Genomic DNA, 10,561 nt, shown 5'->3' with positions numbered 1-10,561 from the left:
TCTGACAAGTAAATAAATAAAAATCTTAAAAAAAAAAAAAGAATGCCAGTAGTAAAAGTTCAATACAGAAGGGCACCTGTGTGGCTCAGTTGATTAAGTGTCTGCCTTTGGATCATGTCATGATCTCGGGGTCATGAGATGGAGCCCCACCTTGGGCGCCCTGCTCAGCAAGGAGTCTGCTCTTCCCTCTCCCTTTTCCCCTCACCCCTGCTTCTGCTCTCTCTCTCTCTCTCTCACCCTCTGTCTCTTTCTCTCTCAACTGAATAAAATTTTTTTTAAAAGTTCAATAAAGAAAAAATGATAAACTGATTATTAAAAAATTATTATATTTATATTCATTATATTCTGCAACATAAGGGGCACATAATAATATATAAAAATCTGAATCTTATAAATATTTACATAAATAAATATTTACATAGATAAATAGACATCAGCATGGTCATCTGTAAGCAACTACGCTTGTAGGTAGAGTTGACATGCCCCTTAATACTTCTGGAAACACCTGACAAATTGATTCTGTCATGTCACCAGGAAGGCAGAAATGAGAGTCTTTGACAGGGAAAAGCAAGGGAAAGTGTGATATTATTAGTCAGTGAAAATCATTTCCATATTGAACCGGGTCTCACTTCTTGCTCCTTAATCTTTTTTGCAAGGTTGTTGATGAATACAAGGGTTTCATGATTTCTGCTCTGACAATCTCCCAGGCACAGGGGCTGTATTGCTTCTCTTGCAGATAGAGGGAGATTCTCTGGAAGTAGTTCCTCAGGATGGAGTCCACCTTCCTGAGGGGAGTCTCTGCCACCCCCGCCTCCTGCATGGGACAGGCTTCCAGGTCGGTCAGCTGCTCAGAAAGTCCCGAGCAGAACTCCTCTAGGAGGGTCTCGTTCCAAGCAGCAGATGAGGCCTCTGTGCAGAAGAGGTGGAAGATCTTCTGGTTCATCACATGGATGACAGAGAGGGCTTGAGCCTTCTGCAACTGCTTGCCATCAAGCACCTCCTGGGGGAAGGCAAAGGCCCTTGCGTACTTGTCACAAGAGCTAGCAGACATTCTCCTCATTTGTCCAGGAGCGTCAAGACCCTCCAGGCAAACAGGCCATGGTTCGGAGGCAGGTCACATCCCAGAGAGCAGAGGGAGTGGCAGCTGAGCACCCCCAGGGCCACCAAGAAGGAAAAGGGCAGGGCCATTGGGGAACCTGCAAGATGCTGCTGGCCTGGCTGGGGTGGGCAAGTCTGGGAACCGTGGCTCTGGGTTCTCTAACCATCTTCCCTTGTGTGTGTGGCTTAAGTAGGGGACGGAGGAGTTTTCAATTTCTGAGCATTTCCCTTACTTTCTGCTTCTCTTTTTGCTTTCCTTTCTGCACTTTCTCCTTGGATTTAGAGCATCGGATTCTCAACCATTTCCTTTTCTTATTGTTCCCTTCCTTCAGACTCCTTCAGAGTCTTTTGAATATTTATGTAATTGAACCTTCGAAGAAAATTTAGTTACGGGGATCTACAGTATATAGAGAGTATGTGTACCTATGTACAGTGTATATGTATACATATATAGTTATATTTATATCTCTGCTTTATAGATAAAAAAGAAAGTGTACATTTTACTCTCTTTATTCAATTCAGGGTTTAAAAAGAGTAAAAAAATTTTTTTACAGTTTTATTGATTTATTTTAGAAAGAGAGAAGTGCTAGTGAGCCAGTGACAGGCAAAGATGAGAATCTTGAAGCAGACTCCCTGTGGAGTGGGAAGGTCAATGGAGGGCTTGATGCCTGGGTGGACCCCAGGACCCATGAGATCATGACCTGAGCTGAAAACAAGAGCCAGATGTTTAACCGCTTAACAGACTGAGCCACCCAGGCGACCCAAATGAATAAAAATTTTAAGCTGAAAGTAAAATTTTAAAGCTATTGCTCCTTTACTGGATGACTAAATTTGATTAGTGACTTCTAATTTTTTCTTATATAAATTGAAATATATAAAATACATATGAAAAATAACAATTTCTAGAAAGACATAATAATGATATCAATGTACTTAAATATTTAGAATCATTCCAAATTGCTAACTGCCAATGAAACATTAAATTATTTATTGGACATTTGATTTTAGTGTACTGTATTTATGTGGCCTCAGTGAGAAAATAATTTAAATGCACCTGCTGCTTGATACTTATCAAGGTATTCTCAAAATATTTTTTTGATTTAGCACTAGATAGAATTCCTGATGTGTTGAATAAGTTTTGCAGAATGAAATCATAAAGTATTATCTATTTGTATCTATTTCCAAAGCCTGCATCACAACAAGGCTCACACATCAGCAATGTCCACCAGATAGCCAATGGCAGCTCACAAGTAAGCAAAGATCACCTCTCCAGGTAAGACATTGAGATCCAAGAAATGATGGAGAGAAAGTCCTCCAATCCCAGATTATTCCTGTTATTCCTAGGTGGGGCACTATCTTGCAGACATTTCCCTATCTTCCACGAATTCCATGTCCATGCTTCTTGTGTGATACCCAAGAAAACCCAATGACAGACAATAAATACTGAGGATAAGGTTTTGTTAGACCACTCGCTCCAAGGCTGAGCTTCGGCATACCACACACCTTGGAATATTGAAGACTTGTTCCCAACCCTAAGAACTACTTGTTACATTGTTGGAAGCAATTTTAAAAACTGTTCCCTCTGGGTGCAGGGATGCTGATAATGGGAGAGACTGTGCAGTTACAGAAGCAGGGAGGATGAGAAAACACTCAGGACCTTCTACTCACTTTTACTATGAACGTAACTGCTCTTTTTAAAAAAGTATATTTTTCTAGAAGTTCCTAAAAAGCCAGGGAAATTGGCTTATTCCACTAGCAGAGTCAGTTCACTCCAGGAAAGAGCCATTTTTTGCCCTGGAGGAAACTCTCCCACCAGGGACAGACCTCTACATACAAGACAAGCCCAGTCTCCAGACTTGGTCACTGTCTAGCTCACCTTGCCCACTCGCTGGCAGCCCCCCGGAAAGACTGTGACAGGCCATGGAACAGCAACCTTCCGTTCCTGTTTGCTCGTTGCTATAGCCACTGTTACATCACTGCAGCAGGGACATTTCCTCAGGTCCAGAAATAGTCAGCAGGAGAAAGAAAGAGAGTTTCAAAAAACCTAGAAATTTCAAACAACTTTTGCTCTTCCTTGGTGGCCTTGTAATAGGAAGTGAAATGGCCAGACGGAAACCACAAGGGAGAAGGAAGCAACTGTGTGAATGGGCAGGAGAGGCCCCTCAGGAGGGAGGGAGGAGGGCAGAGCTCACTGGGGGGTTTCTACCGTGGGGGAGAGGGAGACACTGCGATTCGGGGAGGAGGGAAACCCTGTGATTTGGGAGTGAAAGGACGGGGTCTGGGGAAGCAGGGAGGAAGCAGAAATGTGCTCTACCAGAATGTCTAGACTATGTGTACGTCCGCACTGTGTATATGGATACATAGGATCTCATTGTGTCTATAATTCCATTCCATTCATGGGCCACCTCTCCCAATTGGGTATTTTAGAGAATCAGCAGTTTGCAGTCAGTTACAGAGAGAAGGCTAGGAGAAGATCACCTTTCACTTAGAGACGTCTAGGAAAATAATCATAGTCATCATCTGTTAAACTCTCACTGAGTGGAAGATACTAGATACATTTAAAGGTGCTAGTCCGTTATTACAACAACTCTAGGAATATTCCCACCCCACGGTACGTTTGGGAAAACGGAACTTCAGAGATCTCAAGTGAGTTTCTCAGGATCAAACAACTAGATCGAAAGCAGAATCTAGAAGCGGTGGGTAGTCCTCTAGCCCATGTGATAACTTACTACCTCAGGTTCATCTTGGGAAATTCTGAAACTTCTCTTCTTGCAAACTTTCTGGAGATCATTCTTCCCTGGTTGTGTCCCACCTGCACTGGCTGCCCCCTCTCTGTGCCCTTTGCAGGCTCCCCTTCTCTTTCTCAGCCTTAAAAGTTAAAGGTGCTCTGAAGCTTTAGGGGCATCTTCTCATTCCAAACTCAACTCAGACAGAAGGACTTTCAATACCGTGCCTCGATTTCCAAAAATGCAACAAACACTTGAGATTTAATATTTCCAGGACGTGAATTATTGCAGATTCCAGATTCACCTATGCATCTACCAGTGGGAAGTCAGCTTTCCCCTCTTCTTGACATCCCTCCTTCAAGCTCCTGGTGACAGAATCCCTTGTCCTCTACCTCTCGTTGGTCCATGAAACATAATTGGAATTCATTGAGCATGATGGCTGTTTTTATATCTCTTTCTCTTCCAAATGGAAAGATCCCAAAGAATAGGCTTTCAAATTCCGTTTTTCACCTCCATATTCTCAGAACTAGAACACCCTAACTTAGAAATATGCAGTTTGTTTTTGTTTTTGTTTTGTTTTAAGATTTTATTCTTTATTTGACAGAGAGAGACAAGGAGAGAGGGAACACAGGCAGGGGGGAGTGGGAGATTGAGAAGCAGGCTTCCCACTGAGCAGGGAGCCCGATGCAGGGCTCCATCCCAGGACTCTGGGATCATCACCTGAGTCAAAGGCAGACGCTTAATGACTGAGCCACCCAGGTGCCCTAGAAATATGCAGTTTTGAAATATAACTGACTGCTAAAACTGAATGAGTAGGTTGAGTTCACCATGGATTCCTCACTATGGGTTGCACATTCAGGCTATTTCTTTTTTTAAGAATAAAGAAATCCAAATGTCTTCTATGGAAGAATTTCATAAAATAAAGAAGAAAATAATTTGATAAACGTTAAAGGTGGAGAGGTGCCTGGGTGGCTCAGCCGGTTAAGGATCTGCCTTCAGCTCAGGTCGTGATCCCAGGGTCCTGGGATGGAGCTCTCCGTTGGGCTCCCTGCTCAGGGAGGAACCAGCTTCTCCCTCTGCCTGCCACTCCCCCTGCTTGTGCTCTCTCTCTGTCAAATAAATAAATAAAATCTTTAAAAAAATAAATAAATAATAAAAAGTTGGACACAGTTTGTTATCCTAACATATTATCAAGGGGTCATAATATTATATGAACAAAATTATTTTATTTTTTAAACTACCTTGGATATGCTACATAGTGTGGCATAGATAAAGGCAAAGAATGCATATTGAATACATTGACCCCCCAGCATAGTAATCATAGTTATTTTGAATTCCTGGATTGATAATTCCAAAATCTCTAGTATATCTGAGTCTAGTTCTGTCATATTCTCAGTCTCTCAAACTGTGTTTTTCACCTTTTTGTATGCCGTGTCAGTTTTTGTACACAGACGAACAGGATGCACTGGGTAAAAGAAACTGCTGAAAATTGGCCTTTAGGGTGAGGTTTTGTGTTTCTCTTGCTAGCACTTGGGCTGAGCTTACTGTTTGTGGTAGCCACAGCTGTCTGAGACTAAATTCCTCAGGTGTCCCTGCTTTTGTCTTCCCTAGAGACTTCTTCAGTAATGTCTGACACTTACTGTCCTTTTCAGTGGTAATCCCACTACTAGATGGAAATGCTGTTGATGTGCTGGTAGGTCTGGGGGAAGAGAATGCTCTATAAACCTAGGATTCTGTGTCAGGCTTTAAGTGAGCACAAGTGGTTGTGACCTTCACAGGTGGCCCTTGCTCAGCTTTCTACCACCCTGCTGAGGAAGATGGGAGACAGAGTGGCTTCCGGATTTCCCTAGCCCCGGGTGAATTGGGCTCTGGAAAAACAGGTTCCCTGAGGGCAGCCTTTGTTAAGGAGAAGAGGAGACTCAAGAGTATTTTTCCCCCTCCCTCTGCTGGAAAAGCCAGCAGATTTTCCACTGACCTTCACAGGGGGAGCCTGGTGGGGATTCTGAAGGTAAAACTCACAAACCTGTGGGCTCCAGTAACTACAGAGCCCTGGAGTTGGTAAGTCTCGAGTGGAAGCACACAGGGCCCCAAGCAGTGCTTCAATTATAGCTCATGTTCCTCCCAATACCTGCTCCTGGTAAGGTGTGATTGTCTGCATGCTCCTTTTTCTCTGGTTACCAGCACTGGGGCTGGCCCTGGGAACTCAGTTGTGAGTGGATCTAAGAAGAGTTGTTGTTTTCAATTGTCTTGCATTTCGTTGTTGTTGTTATTATTGTTGCTCCTGCTGTGAGGTCAGCAATAAAGTTTCCAAGTGGTTCAGTGTTGGACAAGAAACCAAGGATCCTGCAATACACGAACGCGTGAACAACTTCAGTATAGCTCTCACCTATGGAGGGATGTGCTTAGAGATACTCATGTTCGCAGACAAATTTTAACCACAATTTTGAGTAATTTAACTCAATGCATTCTATGACTGAAGCAGAAAGAAGAGTCCTTGGAAAGACGGAACACATGGGCATGTGACTTAGTGTTGTGGGTCAAGAATATCATTTCCGGGTCCCTTACCTGCTTTCTTCTTCTTTTTTTAATTTCCTTTTCCTTATTTCTTCATTTGTTTATGAAGAGATGGGTCTCCTGATTTGACTCAGACACCTTCCCGGGCACAGTCACTGTATTTCCTCTGTCTCAGATGGAGATGGATTCTCTGGAAGCACCTCTTCAAGGCCAGGGTAGGGCCCTCAATCTCAGAGGAGACCTCCCCCACTCCTGTCACAAGCACCACCCAGGTGTCCAGGTTCCACCTTCACCTGGAGTGCTGGGGGGAGTTTGTCCAGCAGGGTCGGGTTCGGGCAGCACACAGCGCCCAGTGAGGAAGAGGGTGAAGGTCTGCTGGAGCATCTTGTGGAGGACAAAGGGGACCCGGGCCTCCTGGACCTGGAGGCCACCCACCATGTCCCAGAGGAGATGTCCCTCAGTCAGGAGAAGGGAGAGACCTTCCTCCTCTGTGTCAGAAGCAGCGAGTCCTCCTGTGAAGCCACCCGGGGCCTGGAGGCAGGTCACAGCCCAGAGCTGAGAGGCCGCCACAGGGAACCAGCAGGAACCACCTGGTGGCCTGGGAGACTGGTTGGGGGCACCATGGCCCACAGTTCCTCTCCCGTTCTTTCTACTCACTATTCTTAAATAGAACAGGGTAGTGTTCATTTGCAGAATGTTCCTGTATACTTTTTATGCCTTTTAATTTTTGTTTACTTTTCTTTATATATGCTTTACATGGATTGGAAGAGGTTAGAATACATCACCCATTTCAATTATTTTTTCATTTTTTCATCAAAGTTTAATTTGCCCAAAGAAGGTAAACTCTCAAAACTATTTTCTATGTATACTCACTAACCTCTCTTCTATTCCCACCCTTCCTCCTCCTTCAGTATGGTTTCTACTGAGTAATTCCGTCAAACCAGCTCGCACCCGGGTCGCAGTCCCTCTACTTCTGGCCTTGGGGCACTTCCCATCCACCTTTTGCAATGATGCAATTCCTTGAAGCCTTTTCCAGGTTTGAAATAGACTCTTAACCAATATTTGCTCTTATCCTACTGCCTTAGGGCCATTCCTCCTTTGTTTGCAGTGTGGCTCTTTTCTCCCTTAACCACTGGACTTTTGAGGCATCACTTTTAAGTTCTTTTCTCATTCTACATCTCTTCCCTCCAGACCACTTCCCTTGCTGGGCTTTAAGTGAATGGAATGGCTTGTAAATGGCAGATTCAAGGATCTATTTTTTTAAAGAATACTCACACTTGGATGTCTACCAGTCTAATGTGGAAGGTAACTAGTGCTTCTGATTCTGTTTCCTGACATGTCTGCTTCCTTTTCTACTTTCAGAATTCCCATATTTTTTTCTTCTCCTTCTACTCTTTAGTATAACTGATATTAATTCACTATGATTATTGCTTGGAGGTTGGTTTTTCTATAAAACTCAGAGATACAGACAGGGGATTGGATTTGTTATGTCCGCCTTTATCCTGATGACAACATACAAACTGGCTTCAAGGAAGTCTATGGTCTTCCCTCTAATGTGAATCACAAAATAATGAGTAAATGAGTTGTACAATGCATTCTTTCATCAGGTTGTAATCAGACTTGTATCCTCTTTCCTTTTATTTTTTTAAAGAATTTATATTTTATTTGAGAGGGGGAGAGAGAGAGAGCACAAGCGAGAGCACAAGAGCAGAGGGAAGGAGAAGCAGACTCCCCACTGAGCCAGGAGCCTGATGCAGGGCTGATCCGAGGATGCTGGGATCATGACCTGAGCAGAAGGCAGCCACTTAACCAACTAAGCCACCCAGGTGCCCCTCCTCTTTCAATAAGAAACAAATACAAGAATTTTTCTATAGAAACATTTAATGAACACAAACAATAAAAAACTTAATAAATGTAAAACATGTATATTTGTATTGCCACAAAGTGAAGATACACCTATTATTATACAGAGAAAAATAATTTAATACTTATAAATAGTGAAATAAATAGTTAAATAGGTAGATCAACATGGTCATCTGAAAGCGACAGGTGTTTATAGAGTTGACTTGATGTTGCTTAATACTCCTGAGAATATGTGACAATTGATTCCATTCATGCCATGATGACAGCAGAAATGAGGGGTTTTGACACGGCAGAACTCTGGAAAGTGTGATATTATTAGTCAGTGAAAATCATTTCCATGTTGAACTGGGTCTCATTGCTTGCTCCTTAACCTTTCTTGCAAGATCGTTAATGAAAACAAGGAGCTCGTGATTTCTGCTCTGACAATCTCCCAGGCACAAGGGCTGTATTGCTTCTCTTGCAGATAGAGGGAGATCCTCTGGAAGTAGTTCCTCAGGATGGAGTCCACCTTCATGAGGGGAGTCTCTCCCAGCCCCGCCTCCTGCATGAGACAGGCTTCTAGGTCGGTCAGCTGCTGATAAATTCCCGAGCAGAATTCCTCTAGGAGGCTCGTGTTCCAAGCAGGAGATGAAGCCCCTGTGCAGAAGAGGTGGAAAATCTTCTCGTCCATCCCATGGACGACAGAGAGGGCTTGAGCCTTCTGCCACTGTTTGCCATCAAGCACCTCCTGGGGGAAGGCAAAGTCACTTGTGTACTTGTCACAAGAGCTAGCAGACATTCTCTTCATTTGTCCCAGGAGCATCAAGGCCCTCCAGGCGAACAGGTCATGGTTCTGAGGCAGGTCACATCCCAGAGAGCAGAGGGAGCTGCTGCTGAGCACCACCAGGGCCACCAAGAAGGAAACGGGCAGGGCCATTGCAGATCCTGCAGATGCTGTTGACCTGGCTGGGGTGGGCAAGTCTGGGAACCGTGGCTCTGGGTTCTCTGACCATCTTCCCTTGTGTGTGTGGCTTAAGTAGGGGACATGGGAGTTTTCAATTTCTGAACATTTCCCTTACTTTCTACTTCTCTTTTTGCTTTCCATTATGCACTTTCTACTTGGTTTAGAGCACTGTTTCTCAACTCTATGTACATATTTTTCATTATTGCCCTTGCCTCCAGAGTCTCCTTTCATGTTTTTTAATTGAACCTTCCAGAAAAGTTAATACCCAGGGATACAATATGTATACAGGTATGTACTGTACTTATATCTGAGCTTTGTACATACAAAAGAAAGTGTAAAGTTTACTCTTTTTATTCTTAACTCAATGCAGGGTGAAGAATGACTAACAATTTTAAGCTTAAAGTAAAATTTAAAGCCATTGGTGTTTAACTGTATAACTTTGTTGAGTGACCTATAATATATTTACTTATATAATTTGTAATTTATAAAGCACATATGCAAATTAACAATTTCTACAAACACATAATAATTAATTCAATGTATTTAAATATTTAAAACCATTCCAAGTTCCTAACAGGATTTTAAAAATTAAGTTATTTAGTTGACATTTGTTTTTAGTGTACTGAATTTGAATGTTACCTCAGCTGAGAAAATAATTTTCAACTTCATCTGCTACTAATTACTTATCAAGGTATTTTCATTTTTCTGTTTAGCACTATATATAATTACTGATGTATTGAATACATTTTGTAGAATTAAATAATAAAATGTAATCAATTTGTATTTAATTCCAAAAGCCCACATCACATCAAGGCTCAGATAGAAAAAACATCCACAAGACAACCGATGGCAGCTCACGAGTAAACAAAGGCCACCTGTCCCAGTGTGACCTTGAGATCAAAGAGAGGATGGAGAGAAATCCTCCAATCAGAGCAAAGTGTTAGTCCTAGGTCTGTCACACTATCTTGCAGGCATTTTGTGTATCTTCCACAAATTCCGTGTCCATGCTTTTTGTGTGATACCCAAGAAAACCCAATGAGAGAAAACCAATCCTAAGGAAGGTTTTGTTATACTGCTCCAAGGTTGAGCTTTGGAGAGCCACAGACCATTGTAATATTGAAGACTTGTTCACAGCCCTAAGAACTACTTGTTATACACTTGGAAGCATTGTAACAACTGTTCCATCTGGTGGGGGAATGTTGATTTTAGGGGACACTATGCAAACACAGAACCAGGGAATCTGTGACAAGTCTTGATATCTTGTACTCAATTTTGCTGTGAAACTAACTGCTCTTTAGAAAATATCCCTCTTCCAGAGATACCTGGGTAGTCAGTAAGTGAAACTTATAATTTTTGGTCTAGGCTTGGGTCATGATCTCCTGGGTCATGGGATCCAGCCCCGCCTGGAGTCTTAAGT

General features: G+C 42.7%; 1 protein-coding gene across 2 annotated transcripts; it reads right to left on the bottom strand.

Annotated features, from left to right (window-relative positions):
* Nucleotides 1–625: 625 nt before the first annotated feature.
* On the bottom strand, nucleotides 626–9,234 carry LOC114203995 (interferon alpha-1/2-like). 2 transcript variants are annotated; one of them, XM_088018744.1, is made up of 2 exons: nucleotides 8,926–9,234; nucleotides 626–997 (listed from the first exon to the last, which is right to left on the bottom strand). In XM_088018744.1, exons 1-2 carry the CDS (start codon nucleotides 9,115–9,117, stop codon nucleotides 626–628), a joined length of 564 nt encoding a protein of 187 aa, XP_087874870.1. In that variant the 5' UTR covers nucleotides 9,118–9,234. The 2 variants fall into 2 exon arrangements, with proteins under 2 accessions (XP_087874870.1, XP_087874869.1); XM_088018743.1 differs by having other exon boundaries at nucleotides 626–1,000; nucleotides 8,926–9,117.
* Nucleotides 9,235–10,561: the final 1,327 nt, after the last annotated feature.

The sequence above is a fragment of the Eumetopias jubatus genome, unplaced genomic scaffold, assembly GCF_037043125.1.
Source record: "Eumetopias jubatus isolate StellerSeaLion01/CBP00866 unplaced genomic scaffold, mEumJub1_p1.0 scaffold_15, whole genome shotgun sequence".
In the NCBI taxonomy this organism is placed as follows: domain Eukaryota; kingdom Metazoa; phylum Chordata; class Mammalia; order Carnivora; family Otariidae; genus Eumetopias; species Eumetopias jubatus.
This window is presented reverse-complemented; position numbering and strand designations above follow the sequence as displayed.

What these genes read in the sequence shown, in the direction of transcription:
- LOC114203995 (XM_088018743.1), bottom strand. Translation starts at nt 9,117, where the DNA reads ATGGCCCTGCCCGTTTCCTTCTTGGTGGCCCTGGTGGTGCTCAGCAGC. An exon ending in ACTTTGCCTTCCCCCAGGAG is followed by an intron (nt 1,001 to 8,925) that starts GTGCTTGATGGC and finishes GCCTTCCCCCAG; the next exon opens with GAGGTGCTTGATGGCAAGCA.